The 18,298-nt window shown below is 40.3% G+C and overlaps 1 protein-coding gene across 7 annotated transcripts in view; it reads right to left on the bottom strand.

Annotated features, from left to right (window-relative positions):
• Window positions 1-1,749: 1,749 nt before the first annotated feature.
• Window positions 1,750-18,298, bottom strand: part of FER1L6 (fer-1 like family member 6) — a 79,871-nt gene continuing 63,322 nt past the window's right edge. For 6 of the 7 annotated variants that reach the window (XM_064396264.1, XM_064396294.1, XM_064396282.1 and 3 more), the window contains 9 exons: window positions 17,092-17,262; window positions 15,779-15,939; window positions 12,796-12,938; window positions 12,135-12,223; window positions 10,131-10,229; window positions 8,406-8,647; window positions 7,921-8,084; window positions 6,606-6,706; window positions 1,751-2,470 (listed from right to left, as the gene is read on the bottom strand). In XM_064396264.1, coding sequence (XP_064252334.1) covers window positions 2,284-2,470; window positions 6,606-6,706; window positions 7,921-8,084; window positions 8,406-8,647; window positions 10,131-10,229; window positions 12,135-12,223; window positions 12,796-12,938; window positions 15,779-15,939; window positions 17,092-17,262 — 1,357 coding nt within the window. In that variant the 3' untranslated portion in view covers window positions 1,751-2,283. Of the gene's footprint in view, window positions 2,471-6,605; window positions 6,707-7,920; window positions 8,085-8,405; window positions 8,648-10,130; window positions 10,230-12,134; window positions 12,224-12,795; window positions 12,939-15,778; window positions 15,940-17,091; window positions 17,263-18,298 lie in introns of all 7 variants that reach the window. The other variant, XM_064396322.1, reaches the window with a different exon arrangement.

Below are 18,298 nucleotides of genomic sequence, written 5' to 3'. Positions count from 1 at the left end.
CAATCTGCGGGGTCCAGTGCAGTTTGCAGACTGGGAGCAAGGCACGGAACATTCTGCAAAAATCAGGACAGAGCAGACCACAGTCCATGGCAGCAAGAACAAACAAGCAGAGTAAGGACAGATGAATGCAACAGCTGCCATGCAGCATCAGGACCTCTGACCTGACACAATGGAAAAAAATTCAGATTCATTGCCTTTTTGGCTATCACAACATACTCCAGTCATTAATAATTGTCTCTCATCTTTTGCACCAGAATAAAACTCTTATTGGAGCTTTTAAATTGCATTTCAAAAATTCATGGTATGATGAAATATATTAGGAGAAACAACATTTTGTTTTTTGTTTAATTCAGGTTCACTTTCAAAATAGCTCAAAATTGAAAAACGTGGTTTCACAGGAATATGTCATATATGGTGTGTGAGCGGAGACTGCACCAGACAATGGCCTGGTGCAGAGGGATATGAGATGAAGAGGGATTCAAGGGTGATCAACACCTTTTCACATCATTGTCTTGCTACATTCAGCTGGGGCAGATTTAACCATCTAATTGTGTTTTAGTTTCTTGGTGAAAATAATAGCTTCTAAAGGAAAATAGAACAGAAAAACTCACCCACTGCAGTCCTTTGCCACATGTCTAGTTGCAATATACTCACTCACATTGAGTGAGTAACTAAATCATCTGGATAATTTAGTTATATTTATTATATATTTAGAAGATGAAATTTAGGAAGAAAGTAGAGTCACAATCTGCTGGATGGAGTAGGGATGAGATGCTTTCAGCTTGCCTTTCTCCATCTGCCTCTGTCATCAATGGGATGGGGAAGAGGCACTTCCAGAGCAAGTTGTCCCATCCAAAATCCTCTAAAATGCTTTTCAAAGGTGAGATATCTTGTCTGTGGAAGTTTCATATTAATTTCCCAGACTAATGCAATTACCAGTGTTTTAGGCCAGAGAACAGAGGCTCCTTGCACAGCCTTAGCAAGCCAGGTACAAGCAGTACCAAACAAGCTTCCCTTATAAGTGGCTTCTGAGAATTATCAAGCTGCCTGCTTTTCTATTCCTGCACCCTGAGCTTGGCAGAATTATCAGCATTTAAAGGATCTCTTTGTGTTGCCTTTTGATACTTTGAAATGTGCAAAGGGTGCTCACACTTTGTGTGAGGGGTGCGTGACGGAAAGCATTTTCACAAAGGTTGTCTTTAGGACACATCCAACTAAGGCTGACACTGGAGGAGATTTGGATAGCTATTTCAAATTCATAACCACTCATCTGAAGGCCAAGTGGAATCACTGAGTTATCAAGCCTTGCCTTGTGCATTACACAGGTGGCAAAATTTTATGTATTCTTAAGCAGGATGAGGATTTTCACACTGACAACAGTGTAAGGTTTTATTCCTTGTTTTTCTTTAATACTCCATGGTTTGTTCTGTTCTGCAGTCCATCTCTTTTCCATTGCTCTTTGCCTTAGCTTTTCAAGCAGCAGGATTTTCCCTGTCCCCTGTCCTCTACAAGGATCATTTATTACCACAGTGCCCGTGCACGAGTCTTCATCTTCCTGATCCCTCTTCTGCAGAGATCACCAGCACATTCAATTTGCAGCTGGAAAAAGTTCTTTCAGTCTCTGCTACTACATCCCTGTCGTTGGCACTTACCTCATTTATGAGTGTGTGAGATGTTTTTGTAGAGCACAGCATTTTTACTGAGAGGTGCAGGATAAATTCTACACGACACCAAATGAGAAAATTTAACCTTAGAGTTCTTTTAATAATACCTTTAATCTAAAAATAATCATGCCATTATAAGGTTATTGAAAAAAAAAGTTAAAATAATTAATTACAAAACTATGCAAAGACTCTATTATACATATATCTTTATGTAAAGATTTTGACCTTCACATTTAATCATACATCTGTAATAATAACATTCGACTGAGAAATTAATTTCTGCATAACATTGAAGAATTTACTCTTAAATTCAGTTTTAGGTGCATAACAACACTTTCAATAATAATGTCAATAAAGCTGCAGTAGTAATGATGTACATCATTAATATACCCCATTAATGTACATTAACGTACATGAATGATAAAGTACCTTGAGGATGGGTCTGAATGAGCATTCAAAGAAGACATTCCAATATTCTGAGAGCTCCACTTTCTGATGAAAATAGTTACTTTTATTTTTACAAGGAATGAGATGTGTTTAAAGTTAATTAATACTTTTTGCCTGACTTATTTTTAGCTTTTAGTTTCCTTATTTGATTGGCTACAATGAGAGCCATGATCTACCCTTTTCCTATAACTATCCTTTCACTAATTGCACCTGGCAGTGTGTAGATAAAGAGAACTAGGAAGATAACGAGAATAAGCAGAATTATGCCAATGATGATGTATTTCTTGTAATTCCTCCAGATCAGGTGATACAAACATTTGAAAGGGTTTACAAACCAAGAGAAGGAGGTGTCTGGTCGGCTAAAGGGGAAGAAAGAAAAAGAAAATCTTTTGTTAAGGCAGATCCATTTCTTTCCAAAGTTATCCCACAGCAAAATATATATTTGAGACTGAAAAGGACCTTTATCTCCTTGGAACCCACTACAGGGATTAGAGGGAATGTCCACCCATGCTCACAAGCTGTTGGGTCACTTTTCCTCCACCCATTCCTGAACCAAGCTCCACACACAACTTGTAATGAAATTCCAGCTCACACATCATAAATACTTCAACTTATGTCATGATATAGGGTTCAAAATTGAAAACAAGATTATGATAAACCCTAAAGAAGAAATGCAGGCATCATAAACTTTAGTACAAAAGTTTTCTAGTAATTTCAAGGAATTTAGCACCACAAAAGTGGTAATGAGCCATGCAAAAAGCACAGTGATAATCATAGTGCCATAATAATCAGAGCCAGCTCAGGCAGGGTATGTGGCCCAAAATGGTGTTTTTTTCAGAAGGAAATTTAACACAGGCCTCGTGAAAACAGGAAATGTTGAAATGAAGCCCAGATGGTTTGCCTGTGTACATGAAGAGCCACCTTCTTCCAGTGGAGAATATCTGCATCCCACAATCCAAGCTTTTTCCAAATGTTGCCCCATGTTTTGTTCTCCTCCATACCCAGAAATTTCTTCCCACTGTACAACAAAGCTAACTGCACACAGAGAGGAAAGCAATGTTCTATTTAGGGAAAAATTTGGCCTGGTCTCTCCTCTGCCATGACACCTGGACTGGGAGGGCACTGTGCTGCTGCTCCAGCAGCCCTACCCAGGCAGCATCTCTCGGCTTTTTCAGTGGGATGACCTGATGAATGCAGTGGTGTTGGGCAACACTAACACCTGCAAAACCTGGGCAGGTTGTCTTTCTCATCCAATGTCACTGTAATGGTGCAGATGGGGCAGAAATAAGGAGAAGGAAATGAACTGAGGGTCACAAAAAGCTGTGGCCATGTCTCACTCCAGAAAGATGTTCCAGGAATTTAAGCAATGTCTTAATTATCTAGTAAACTCAGCATTGAGCCAGTGGAAGTGAATGCCAATGTGACAGAAAGTCTTTTTATGAAAGACTGGGCTTTTTATTGAGGTGGAAATTATTCAGAAATAAATCATCAGATTAGCCCTCCAGGATAAAAGGAATTATAAAAAAACTGGGCACCCTGAAGATTAAAACTACTTGAGTAACAATACCCTTAGTCTGCATGAGTACTTTTCCAACTGCTTGAGTACTTTCATAACCTTTAAAGGCTGGAAAAAAAAAAAAAGAAAAAAAAAAAGAAAGCCAGACTCTTGCTTATTAATTTGTTACCTTTGCAATGTAGTCAGTAGAACTCATTACCAGTTATAGAAGTGTATTTATGATAATAGACTGCATCCGGAAAGGCATCATGCCTTGATCAGCAGAACTGAAGAGATGAATAGCCTCATAGGTCTTTGGCCAGCAGGAAATTACACTCATTGAACCTTATTCTTTGTTTGCATGTTTCTCTCTCTAGTTCACAGACATTTAATCTTTGTACACCTTTCTCTGGCACATCATAGAGTCAGCTAATATCTATAGCTCCTAGAAAATAATTTTTTCTTTTGAAATTATTTTTCTTATTAATTAAAAAGAATAATTTCCAAAAAAAATCTGAAAATTTCTCTGCTTCTCTGGGTGTTCTTACATGATGAGCAAAAAAAAAATAGAGTGAATGTACAGTACTGGCATAGAGATCTGGAGGTCCTGAGAAAAGAGGTCCTTGAGATCCACTCCTTCCTGAAGAGAACCCATTTGAAGTGTAGAATCAATTATTTTTTATCTCCAAGCTGACTGTGGCTACTCTGCATGTATGAACCACATATTGTATGATCTGGGGGCACTGAGCTGGTAAACTTTAATTTGAACTTTAATGAAAGTTGAGGCGTGCTATGCCTTCAACTGTTTATTTTCTTTCCAGTGAGTGAGTGTCTAGCTAAAATAATTTTTACTATTCAGATGCTGATATTGCTTTAGTAACTTTAGGATTTATTCTGCTGAACTTTAAAGCTTAGGTGCTCAGTCTGATCCTTCATGGGCTGTCTGCATGGGGAGAGGAAGGATCTTCAGGAGGCCAGGTCATCTCTTTCCCCAGCTCATATCTCAGGATATGTGTGCTAAGGAAATGGGACAACTCCTCCACCTGTACCACGAGCAGCTACAAAAGAGCCTGAATGTTTTGCTTCTGAGATGGGTATGGCAAATGACACTATCCCCACCCTAGTTTGGATTTAATTGAGGCATACATCTCAGTTGAGAGTAGAATTATGTTGAGGTATATGTTGGCTGTGTATTCACACCACAAAAACCACTGATCACTCAGTGCAAGATCTGGAGGGAGACTCTGGTTTTGTGGCTTCTGGGTCAAAACACTCCCAGGCTGTGCAGCAGAGAAGAGGCCATCAGGCTGGTGACAACTTTTTGGCCCAGCAGCACATTTGCAGATAAAATGCCCTTGAGCTGAAAACACAGGGAGCCCTAAGCAGCCATGGGTGCATGGGCTGGGTCTCAAAAAGTGAGAGGAAAATAAGATAGTGCCTTGTGCATCCTGTTGACAACCTTTTGGACATGTAATCCTTCTATTCCACTTAAAACTCCCTCTTAAAACTTCCTATGCAGATTGATTTCCACCACATGTATCCCAGCCCTCTTTCCTCTGAAAGAGGTTTCCACTACTGGGAATCTTTCAAGCAAACACCTGTCAGGCAAAGCTCATCCTGCCTTTGGGTGACGGTGTTGGGTGAAGTGATGGATTAAAGTCTTTCCAAAGCTAGTTTTAAATAATGCTCTGATACCTCTGATCTGATAATTATTTTATGCGGCTTCCTCCTTTCTCATGTTTATCCTGAGATGTATCTCAAACCAACAAAATTGAACAGAATGTGTAATCATTACCATTATGAATAGCAATTGAATTTTAGAAGCTTTGGTAGCAGGAAATATAACATCAATTTCTCACACTCATTTTTTATCCAGCTCATAAAAAAACCCTGCTCAAGTGTTTTAGTAGAACAAAGCACTTGAGCCCAAATAGATTAAAAGTACTTTTTTCCTGAATGCAAAAAACTCAGCTGATACTTTTTAAATGTGACAAATACTGAAAGATAAATTGCTCCTTCTAGATCATTTGCCTTTTTTTAAACACTCCCAATGTCCTCATTAAAAAGTCTTATGATGAAAAATAAGCATCTTCATTCTCTGAGTATGAAGAACAATAAAATTAGAGTTGGAAGTTACATCCTTCACGTGTCTAAAGAAGGGCAATGATGCTGGTGAAAGGTCTGAGCACAAGTCTTGTGAGCAGCAGCTGAGGGAACTAGAGTTGTTCATCCTGGAGAAAAAGAAGGCTTCAGAGGAGACCTTACTGCTCTTTACACCACCTGAAAGGAGGCTGTAGCCAGGTGGGAATTGGTCTCTTCTTTCAAGTAACAAATGACAGGATGAGAGGAAATAAACTCAAGTTGCTTCAAGGAGAGTTTAGATTGTGTATTGGTGAAAAATTTACTGACCAAAAGGGCTGTCAAGCATTGGAACAGGCTTCCCAGGGCAGTGGGGGAGTCACCACTCCTGGAGATATTTAAAAGGTGTGGAGATGTCATGCTTAGAAACATGAGTTAACAATGGACTTGGAAGTGCTGGATTAATGATTGGACTCAATGATTTTAAAGCTAATTTCCAATGTAAACGATTCTATTATTACAATAATAAATATTATCCATCTGATCTTTATAGGTAACCAAACTGAGATGTTGACTCTATGTGTAGGCTATGATGATTTAAGATGTTATCATGTGCCAGGTCAGCTATGGAATGAGCTCATGTGTGAATTGCAGCTGAGGACAAATGCACAGCAATGCAATTTATTTGGGCTTCCAGAGGAAGCCATTTCAGCAAACCTGAAGGTGCTGCCAGCAGCAGTGCCACCCATCAGGCAATGCACAAGCTGCACAATTTCTTGCTGAAGGTTGCAGCAGGAAAGAGAAGAAAATCCAGGAGACCAGAGAGGAGGTGTTCCACAAGGAGGTCAGGTGGTTGCCCTTCCCCATCTCCTGCTGAATGCCCCTGCCCCAGCATGTTTAATGAGTATGCTCCCACTTACTTGGGCTTTTCCAAGGGCTCAGGCTCCTTTCGAGCTTTGCCCACTGGATTCTTCTCAGCTTCTTCTGCTGTGACCAAATGAAACTCAGCTTCCACCTTGCCCTGGATCAGAGAGAGAATATGTAAGCATCCAGTCCTGGTTATTATCACTAACTCACAGCAGGATTTGTCTTGTGGAGAAATTATGGAACCAGTTGAGGGCAAAGGAAATTGATTAAGGAAAATAAGAGAGTCTTTTCAGCTGAAGAGAAAGCACATAGGAAAACCCAGGCACAAATTTCTGACTTATGCTCAAGGACTGTAGGAAAGAGAGGTCATTTTCTTCCAGACTCACAAATACATTTTCTGCTTCTTAAATTATCATGTAATTCATCTGAAAAAACAGATGAATTTCTATCTGTCACACAATCCTGGCAGAGCTGAATGTCTGAGCTGGAAGCTGTGCTGCTGACACGGACCAGATGTAACCCATCAGCAGGGGGACATTCAGCCACTCACAAGTGCTGGAGCTATTGAGCTGTGGGGTCTCAGCTCACAAAAGGAAGATGGAATTTAAAGAGTCCAGTTCCAATTCAGAGTGGATAAATTCAATCAGCTTTATAGAATCTGTGATGGATGAAAGACAGACAAATGACTTTACATATATTTGTGATTTTCCTACCCTATACCTTTGTGGATGGTGTTAATCTGAAGTGTTGATCTATGCCCACTGGCTGTGACTCAGCACAGAACAGGGCTGAAAGAAGGATGCCAATAAAGTTATAAATGTGGAAGAGGGAGAGATCAAAGTGGACTGGGAGAAAGGGAATTAATTGTACTAGAGTTGAGAATAGGGAAGTAAATCTGACATTTGGAAGTGGAGTTTATTCACTAAATCCATGGAAAGTACACAGTCAGTTTCAAGCTGAATAAGGCAATGAACTTGAGGATGGCACTTTTCATTAAAACATTCTTTTTGCTGGAATAGACAGAAAGTGAAGGAATGGTGAGCTTTAGGAAAACCCTTGGAGAATCAATGAAAGTGTAGAGACAGCGGCAGAGACCCCTAAAAAAGGACAAAAGCAGGTGAATTTATAGAGGGCTATACTACTGGAAATAAGTAGCTGGTAGCTCTTGGTCCATGTCCCACTAGAGAACTGAATGCACCTGAAAAGGCACTTTAGTACTCAGTTACCTGGGTTCTTCTGAACCAAATATCTGGAGAACCATTAAAGCATTTGGAGGAATCTTGTGGGTTGCCAGTGGTGGTTGTTCAAAATCCAAAATTAGCACATTAGTTCCAGAGAAAAGCTGTTCATCTGTAGTGAGCTGCTTACCGTGAGCTCCCCAGCCTTGATGAAAGGCCACCAGCCTCTGACGCGCTTCTGCTGAAATATGGAGATCTTGTTTTCCTCACTTGCAGCCACAACTGTGCCTAAGTCACAGCTCTTGGCTGTCTTTGCTGCCCGAGGGAACCCATTCAGGTCCAACTCAAGAGTGCCTGGAGAAAGAAATAATTTGACAACACTCAGCGACCAGACAGACACAAAGACTTTTAAATAGCAGCTTCCAGATGAGACCCATGGAGGAATTTAGCAGCTGAAGATCTCTCTGTACTGCCAGTCATTCATTTGTATTGCCCTGGCATTCTCATCTGGGTCCTAATTTTTGGCTTTACAAGAAATGTGTAAGTTTGCAGTGTGGTGTTTCAGAAAGAAAAAAGCAAAAGCTGGAGCTCAGACACTAATTTGTGCATACCTCTGCCAAACATGGTTCTGGTGAGACCTCAGATGGAGTTCAGGCAGATCCATTGCATACTTACCCAAGAAATCATCTGAAGAGAGTCTTTCAAAATCCCACACCTGAAGCACCAGCTCAGCAGGTATTTTGCGTTCTGTCTTTTCTAAGGAAAATATGTTTTCTCTTTTAGTAACCACCATTTGTTTCTCTGCTGGGAGGTAGTGGAACGGAAACACAAAGCGCCAGTTGAAGTTGCCCTCTCCTGTCAAGGAATTGTAATGGACATCTGTCTCCTGTTTGTCCTCTTCCAGGCCCTTTATCCACCTACAGCAAGCACACAGTGGAAAGCATTGCTGTCACCAGGGGATCTTGAAATGTAATTGTTATTTGGTTTCAGGCCTGACCATTTACCAATTCCTCCCTAACCTGTAAGAGCCAGCACAGTGTTCAGCATGGTGGCAGGCAACAACAGCCATGGCTTGGGATATCTTGGGACACAGGCTGCTGTAATGACCAGTGGTGATCAAAAGCTGAGAATGAGAACATGGATTTTATTTCAATCAGACCCCAAAGTACCACTTGGCCAGTACCAGTTTGCTATTGGCCAGGACACCTCTCTTCTTTGGGACAGGCAGTGGTGACAGCATCACTTGTTTATCCAGCACTAATCACCCTGTATTGATATTTTAACATACTAATAAATTCTGTGTCACTGTCTCAAGACTGTGATCAGTGCTCAGTATTAGAGCCTAAATTTTTGGCAATTCCTGTTTGCAGCTATAAACATGGTTTTTGTATGGCTAGAAAAGTCTTTGTTTTTTTGTGCTTTCCTCTTGGTTTCTCCTACAGTGTGCACAATATCAGATGTGCTGTGGTACAAAGGACAACACTTTCTTAAACATAATTTTCTCATCTGAAGAGAGGTAATGATCCAGCTAGGTGTGTTTTAGTTCTCTAGATGATTTATCACACCTTGAATAAAGATTAGCACTTTTGTGCTGTATCCAAAGAACAGCTTTTCCCCTGCAACCCAAATATTTCAAAAAGGAATTGTGAAAAATGGTAACAACCTGAAACGTGGCACTGCCTCAAGTACAAATCCATGACTGGTGACAGATACAGTGCCATATGCACTGTTTGAACATAATGAGATTTGTGTCTTCATCATTAAGGCACAGAAGAAAAAAGTTTCCCACTCCTGGCTTCTCTGTCAGATCACTCTGGCACTGATGGTGATGTTCTCATCACACAGCTCAGCACAAAGGCTGGCTCCCTATTTAATTCTTCAAATTTGTGCTCTCAAAGTTACTCTGGTACTGCTCTGAACACACAATTCATATTGGCATATTAAGCTTACTCTCCAGGAGTGGAAAAATGGCAAGAAATCTAAGATCAGTCTGGCACCTGAGATTTTCAGTACTTTGTACTACCACTTATGCCCATAATTTCCTCCCAGCCCTCCCTGGTACTCTTTTCTCTGATTATCTGCATCCATGTGAGCTCTAACAGTTCAAGATTTGTAAGTGTTTGATCCCTCTGTGCTAAACTGTGAGCTTGGTGCTTGTTGTGTGCCATCTCTGCCTGAGTAGGAATTAATGATTAGTGTCATTTTAGTTACTTGATGTTCAGAGGAAATAAAACGGGGCAAAAAGGGAGGAGTATCCCATGTGGGTGAGTAATTTTGGCAGGTATTTAGTGAAAAGTGCAAAGGTCACTGAATAGCTCATCAAATATTCTCACAACATAATTTTTTCCTCTGATTTTTGAATGAAATATTACATGTTATTTTGAAGTGTGAAGAACTTACCCTTTTACATAGATATCACTTGATTTTTGCCCTGTAAAGATATTTTCATCTTCTAGAATTACATCCTCTGTATTCCAGATTATTACCCTCAATTCATATCTGAAAAAGAAAAAAAGGATTGTGTGTAAAGCCCTGGTCAGGAACTAATGCCAGCCTCTATAGAATCATGTTTTTTATAAAGTGAGAATATTGTGTTTGTGCATCAGTCTCAGGCCTCTTCTGTTTACAAGAGTCTGGTGATAGAGTGGGGATGCAGGTTCCCCTCAGCTCATGGACTATAATGGACAACAACAGGGTCACTGCCAGCTTTGGAGGGATGGAAAATTCCTTGCTTTTTATATGTCTGTTCATTTTCAACTTTTTTTTCACAAAAATACTGCAGGGGAATAAGGCAAAGTTGATCTGATAAACTTCATCAGAGCTGTGTCCAAAAGAGTGATCATCTTGCTAATAAAGAATAGAGCTTCCTGAGAGGTGCTTTTTAGAAGAAATGCCTAAAAAAGTTGCATTTTGTGCAATCTAAGGCATTAAAGGGGAAGAGGACTGCTTGGAGATATTTGCATTTAAGCATGTACAATCATCTTTAGAAACAACAGTATAAAGAATTTAAATTTCTCCATCCTTTCCACTTCCTATATGCAGACATTTATGGTGGTCATTCAAAGCTCTTGAAACTTGAGCTGATATACAGATATTGCAGGTGACATAAAAATTTAATACTGAAAAATTTAGGTTTTCCCTAAGTCATTGTATGAACTGAAAAATACGTTAAAAAGACAAACTATGTTTGATAACACCAACATAAAATTTCCCTGATATGACATATTTTGTCTTGGAAATAGCCTCAATGTCAGGGTGTGGAAGAATTTTCTTCAGAAGTTACCAGATACCCTACATCATGGAGCTCCATGAGAACAAAGCCTCTGCAATAACCAAAGAAATTTGAATCTGCAATGCCCCACATGAGTCTTGTTCAATCAAAGATCATCAATAAGAGGTGTTTTCACAAAGTGTTTGAAATTTTCCAGAGGTTGGAGCCTGTTTTGCTGCAGCAAAGATGCATTCATCACCAAGATGTGTAATTTGTGTCTACATGTACTGGGTTTTTTCCTCGTAATCAATGTTCAACAGTATTTTTCCCTGCTACAGTATACTACAAAAATGGCAGCAACAATTTGGTTTTGTGGGCTTGATTAGTTTTAAATCTTTTTGGATTGGAAAATGCTTGTTGTTGAGGAGTTTTATAGAAAGTTCTCGTTGGAAAGAAGTAATTGCTATACGGATTTTCTGTTTGTCAAATCAAATAATGTAGGAATAGTACCTGATGATGTTTCAGATGTGAAATTCTCAGGAAAGGCCTTGATAAAATACAGGATGGGCTGAGAATTCTGTTTCTCATTTTAGTGTTTTCTTTACAACATTCAATTAGCTTGAACAACTATGTGCAGTATTGCATGTAAAGAACCATAAGGAAATGGGAGAAGGCTATTCCAAAGAGATCTCTTCTATCTGTTGCTGCTTTATGTGTTTCTTGATCTTATCCTTGGATAAATTTCTGGAAATCCAAAACTGTAGTGCTATTGCAGCAGATTAAAGCGCTCAACGAGGGTCGAGGAAGTTATCTCAGTGAAAAAGCTAGTGAAACCAGAATTAATCCTTGCAGCCCAACAAGCAGATGATAACATCAGAATTACTTGCTCTAGCACCTGGAATCTCTTTATTATAAAAGATAAAGGGATAAAGGATAAAAAAGGATATCTTTGTAAGAAGCACGTGATAGCTCTTGCTGAAAAATCACCAACAGTTCTTAGGGTTGTTTAATGGAGGAAACCAAACTAGATGCTCCCCTTTGACTTGAAGTCTTGTGAACCTAAGAAAACTTTCCTCAGGACTGGAGAGGTTTGTTTTAGTAGTTCATTTTCTATTTATTTCCAGACACTTAGGAAAGACTCAGTCTTTGAAGAGTTATTGCCACTGTGGTGGGAGGAAAGCACAGAGTATTACCCTTTGGGTTTTCTTGGTGAAATGTCCACGGGGGGTCCTGGCAGAGGCATATCATTAGGAAACATGTCAACCCACATCTGTACACGACCCTTGAAAACAAAGAGATAAACATCCCTGTAAACCTATTTCACAGAGGATTTAAAAGGCTTTCAATGTAGTTCTGACATCCAAAAACACCTCTTCCTCTACAAGCACCAACCAGGTCAATATCCTGTAACTATGGTTTAATCTAGGAACTTTCTATACAATATCTTTGTGCACATATTCTTTCAATCTTTCAGGTATTTGGTGATGTTGAAATAGAGCTCAAACACTGTCAGCTTCAAGGTAAAATCCATGCAAAACCAGTGTGTGATGAACAGAAAAAAAAAGGTGAACAAAGGTTTAGATACAAGCAGAGGTTTTGTTAACTTAATAAAGTAAAGCATTTAAAAGAATAAAAATTTGCATTTACACCTGGTGTGATTACTGTGTATTTGGGTAAGTGGCTCTGTACACACATGGGAGTCAATTTCCAGGTTAACACTGTGCAAGTCTCATGTTTGGTGCAGTACTGGAGTGCTGGCTCCATGTTTGCAGTTACAAATAAAAACCACAATAACTGGAGGGAATGAAAACTGCTCCTGGGTCTACCATCACCAGCACCTCCGAGCTGCTCTACCTGTTCCATGCCTGGCTTATCCTTATGGTAGAGAGGCCGAGTCTCAATGTGCTCTGGGACCAGTTTGTAGCCAGCTCCAGGGATTTCTTCCCAGGCACGTAAAACCTTTAAGGAGAGATGTTCGTATGATTCAACTGGCTCCTCTACAGGAAAGAGTAAAACAAAAAGAACAATGAGAGCTGAATTATAATATTGAACCCCTTGGTAACATGTTTCATTAGTTATTAGAGGTACTCATTAAAAATTTGCTTGAGTTAAGAGGAAGGTTTTATGCATTCCAGCTAAATAAAGAAGGGCCTGAAAATACTTCTAATTTGCATAAGTAAGGGAACCCATTGGGTTAATTAGAAGATTAGCACTCAGGCACCAGTTTTCCTGTAAAGTACAGCAAATCATTCCACTGTTACAGAACCCGTTGTTAACAGGAAGATGGAAGAAACTGTCAGTTATTCTTTTGGCAGAAAATTGCAAATTTTTAAAGCCTGTGAAAGACAAGGAGACTTGGATCTGACAAAGCTGACAGTAAATAGGCACTAGAAGTTAGCTATGCCTCCTTTTACTTTGTAATGGCAACAGCAAAGACCTTAGAGAATTGAATCACACCTCAGAGGAAGAGAGTTGAAGTCCATGGGCAAGAACATTTCCCCTCCTCACCCTTTCACCTTGGCCACTGGAAGGGAAAACCAGAGAATGCCAGAGAATGGCACCTCAAGGAAGAACCAGTGCTAATACTGAAAGTAGTGTGGATGTTAGAAAGCAGAGAAAGCCCTTTGAGGTCTTTCCTCCTTTTGTGTGGGCTCCACACAAAAGGAGCCCAGACTTTTGACAAGTGATATCTTCTAGATTAGAAGTCCCTAAGTGAGAAGAAGGTTAAGATTTATTTGTGTCAACAAATTGTTATCGTTTTTCCTACGCATGTTGCTATGTCTGAATTACTGATTGTTGGCAAAAGACTCATTTGGAATTTAAACAGTAGGTATTAAACCCTCCCTAACAGCTCAGAGAGTGAGGAAGGATGATCTTGTGATTATGAATCTTGGTTCCCTCTTGTGCACCAACATCTAATTTTAGCCAGGTTTAGCAAGATCTCTGGCTGCTATTCAGTCAGGCAGCCTCAGTAACAATGACTCAGATTATCCTACAATATCCAAAATCCTGTATCCTCTCAAAGAAACCTTTCTAAAGATTTTTTAAATGTTTTTAATTTTTTTTTAATTTTTACCCCTGAAGATACATATTTCTTCCCATTAGCTACTAGACTACCTGGAAGTAGTGGACAGGCAGTTGGACTAGGTGATTATTGTAGGTCTGTTCCAACCAGACTATTCTTATCCCATCCTATCCTATCCTATCCTATCCAACTTCTTTGTTCCTAGAGCAAAGTTAAATTTTTCCTTCCCTTGCAAGTTAAAGCTGGATGGATAATTACATTTTTTTCCACCTGTACAGTGGAAATGGGACCACTTCCCCTTTTCAGTATGCCTCTAGAGCTCAAATCTGTGGCCTTTGCTAGTTTTACAGATCCAAATTATGGCCACCACAGAAATCCATCAGGAAATAAGGACCCAGATGTACTTGTCAGAACAGCAATCTGGATAGAAATTATGTAAAGCCCACATGTGATAAACTATTTCTGTACAATATGAAAAACTTGTGTACATGAGTCTTTTGGTCTTTGCCATCTGGTTCTATATTTCCTTGCTTCTGATTTCCATCATCTCATCTGACACTGGTTTGTCTGAAGCTCATTTTAGTGAACCAGAGTTTTGATTGAGACATCCTGTTGCTGGTAGTCACACTCAGTCATCTGCTAGTGGGGAAAACAAACAGCAATATTGGAGTAAAAAATCTTTCAGGCCAAGAAACCAAAAATGGATCAACTCTTCTCCCTTCAACAGTGCTTCCTTGGCAGCCTCCCACTCAAGGTGTGAGCTGTATTTTGTAGTTGCTAAGAAGAATGTGTCAAAGACAAACCAACACTGATAAGGGACTGGAGATTTTCTTACACTGCCACAGTGTCCACCACTGTCTCTGAGACCAGCTCCTTTCACTCCCCATGAAAGGCTCCATCCTCACATCTATTTTCCTTATTCTAAATACAAGACTGAGTCATGGAATGGTTTGGGTTCGAAGGAATGTTCAAAGACTATTTTGTTCATGCCCCCTGCCATGGCCAGGGGCACCTTTCACTGATGGCTCTGTCCCACTCCACCCCAATGTGATATGGACACTGGAGGTCCCAATTGCTTTGACTCTTTTTAACCTGGGAGCTCTGACAGTAAGTTACACCCTGCCATCTGGATTCATGGACCCCACAGATACCTGCATTTACAGAGTGCTATGTCAGTGCTTCGGAAGGGGAATCAGAGTGGCAGTAACCAAGAGGAGGAAAAAACCAACACACAGGAAAGACAAGTAGGTAAGGTAGGACTGGCTGGTAAGTGGCCTGGAATACAACTATGGTCAGAAATTGACCTTGAGTAACTCCCTTCAAAACAGTATTTCTCTTCCCTCTTCTTCTCACTTGTTGAGTCTGTCTATTGCAGTGGTTTAATTTAGACAGAGAATACATTCTTTGAAAGGCTTTTCCTGACTTCCCATGCTTTGATATTCTGTGGGGAAGGATTTCAGAGCATGCACAGACCAACACTAAGGCAGAAGACATGTTCCAAGAGGGTCCCCCACACTCCAACCAATCTTGGACATCCCATCCTTGGGATCAGGTAGGAGCTAGTCCAAGGTATTTCCCAACAGCCATCACGAGGATGTCATCAGCAGCAACTGTTTCACTCTACAGATTCTTTACAATTAAGCTACAGCAAAGACACAGCTTCCTTGCCAGAGTTACATGAGTGTTTAAGAGCAGACACAGGCTCCAGTAATCCGTCTTGGGAGTTCACAGCACAACAGGGCTCCAGCCACACCTTGGCAGGCTTCTGGTACTGCTACAATGCAAAGGAAGGATGCTGAACTACTTTGTTACCATTCTCATCTTCCGTGAAGACTGTCTGTCCCTTGAAGATTTTTGTTCCTACTTGTATCTCTCCTGGCCTCATGAAGGGTCCACTTAATCTGTAGTCCTTGCACAGCTTAGTGAGGATCTCGCTTGGCTTGGTTGCATCTCGCCATGCATTGTATCCTTCTCTGCAAGGAGGGGACAGAGTGAAGAAAATGGGTGAGGTTTTCCTTCAGAATAGTGCACTGATGGACCAAGAATTTCAAAGCAGAGATTCACTTTGTGGTCAGTCACCCTGACACCAGCTCAAACTTTTCCTTTGTCGAGCACTGCTTCTTACTTAAAACACAGCCTCTTTCTGCTCAGGTCCTTGGAGATCAACCACTCCTTTCTCTTAAAACACAGGAGAAGCTGAGGCAGGCTTGCCTACAGCTTAGATAAAATCATAGCATGGGCGTGCCTCCCAGGGGAAAAAGGAACAGAGCTTCTTCCCTGCAGTACCTAAAGATTTGAGTTTACATGTGCTGCCTCCATTCAAGGAAATAATTCTACAGCTCCCATATGCAAAGGACAAGCTCAGGTTATCTGACATGTAACAAGTACATGAAGAAATATCTCAAACTGTAGATTGAGCTGGCAAGGGAAGCTTTGGGGTTTGGTCAGTGTTCCTGATTGCTTTTTGACATTGTCCACCCTTGGTGTGTAGAAAAAATGACAAAAGATCATGGAGGAGCCCCAGGCACACATCTCCCAGGTTAGTGCCCCACTCCAGGGCAGCTGAGTCATTTTAGGTTGATTTTCTCTGCATTAATTATTTTTTATGTGCAACGTCCTTGAGAGTGCAGCTGTCTGGCAGGGACCAGAAGCTCAGCCTCACTGCTCCACCCCATCACAGAGGTCATGTCAGGAGCCTCTGCTCCTGCTCCTGCTGCCCCCAGTGCCACCCCAGTCCCACCAGCCTTGCTGCAATCACTCCAGCTGCAGCTGAATAGCAGAGAGCAAAGTAGAACCCTGGCATAATTTCTCTGAGATATTTTTCCTATTTGCCCTTTATGCCTGTCCAAAGGCAGTTTTTCAAGCAGGTATGTTGTAAACATCAGCTGTTTACTATCTAAAATACTTCTTGAACCAACAGTGGTGTTAATTTAAAAATATCCATTCCCCACTGAGGCTGGCAGAGACCCAAAGCCACCACTAAGCTCTTTGGTGAGTTTTAATTAAAATACACTCTGTGACACTTCTATGCTGGAGAAAGCACAATATCTGGAACACATCTGTAATTTCTCCTTCAAGTCAAGTCACTCACTGTGAGCTCTGCTGCTGCCTGAAGAAGTACTTACATTTCATATTGACTCTGTAAACCACAGGTGGCTCGGTGTCTGCTGTAGAAGCGATTTTCCAAATCAATTTTAGTCTCTCCAATAAGATCATCTGTCCCAATGAAGTCATGGTCATAGATCAAGACTGTGAGCAAGGAATCCTTGGGGAATGTAGCTTGGATTTCAAATGATCTACAGGAAAAATTGAGACCTACATGAAGTCAAATCACTTTTGAAACCTCAAAGGAGAGGCTAATTAATGCCATGCAAACTGTGTGAGTGGTGCCTCTTCTACTAAACAGTGGGCTTTTTTAGTAGTGCTTTTTCCTTTAATTAAATACATAAACATGCTGGAAACACAAAGTGCAAAAGTATATTCTTTCCCTGCTTTCCTAGCACCCTGTGAACAGTCCTAAGATTGTTCCTACAATCCTGAATCCAGTAATACTAATACAGCTGTATGTAAGGGTTCTCACACATTTTTCAGAACCCCCAAAAGGGACATCTAAGTATTTTCTGTTTTCCTGCAAAAGATGCAGGTTAAATATTGAATATAGGAATCTGGGGGCACCCAACAAAATGATCAGGCAAAAGTTTTAAATAAATCTCAAAAAAGCAAAGAACTCCCTTTTCACTCAGTGCATTTTTCAGGAGTCAGTTGAGATGTGATGGGAAGTCGAAAATATAAACATGATTGTAAAAGGGATTTTACAAATTAGTGAAGGACAGGACATCCTGATCACAACACTGGCTCCAGATTTCTCCAAAGCACAGAAAAAACTGAGCTTTATCTCCTGAAGGATGAGTTTTCTACTCTTCCCTCTGTTCTAGGGTTCTTCTGGTCCAAAATAGGATAATTTTTCTGTCTTAATGTTCTTCCACCCTGATTTAAAATATTTTCAACCTTCTGAAAATAGAGAAATTTAGGGGGAAAAAAAATCACAGCTATTAGCATTGAAACTATACATAACTATAAAGCACTGATAACACAAACTGGATCTTTACTGACAGCTTGCCCCTGGCTCTCCCATTCAGAAGGCTGTCTGAATTCAAAAAACTCCTATGTCCTAGAATTATGATATTTATTTAGTACTCTATTCAATCTGAAACAGCAACAAAGATTGTGTAATCACACTTTACTCTTCTGATATTTATTTTGCTTTAAACTTAATGATTGTATTAATTTTTACAGACAATTATCATTTGTTGCCTCATTTCCTCTCACACA

Source organism: Passer domesticus, chromosome 1, assembly GCF_036417665.1.
Source record: "Passer domesticus isolate bPasDom1 chromosome 1, bPasDom1.hap1, whole genome shotgun sequence".
NCBI classification, from domain to species: Eukaryota; Metazoa; Chordata; class Aves; order Passeriformes; family Passeridae; genus Passer; species Passer domesticus.
The sequence above is the reverse complement of the archived record's forward strand: the minus strand, read 5'-3'. Positions and strand labels throughout refer to the sequence as shown.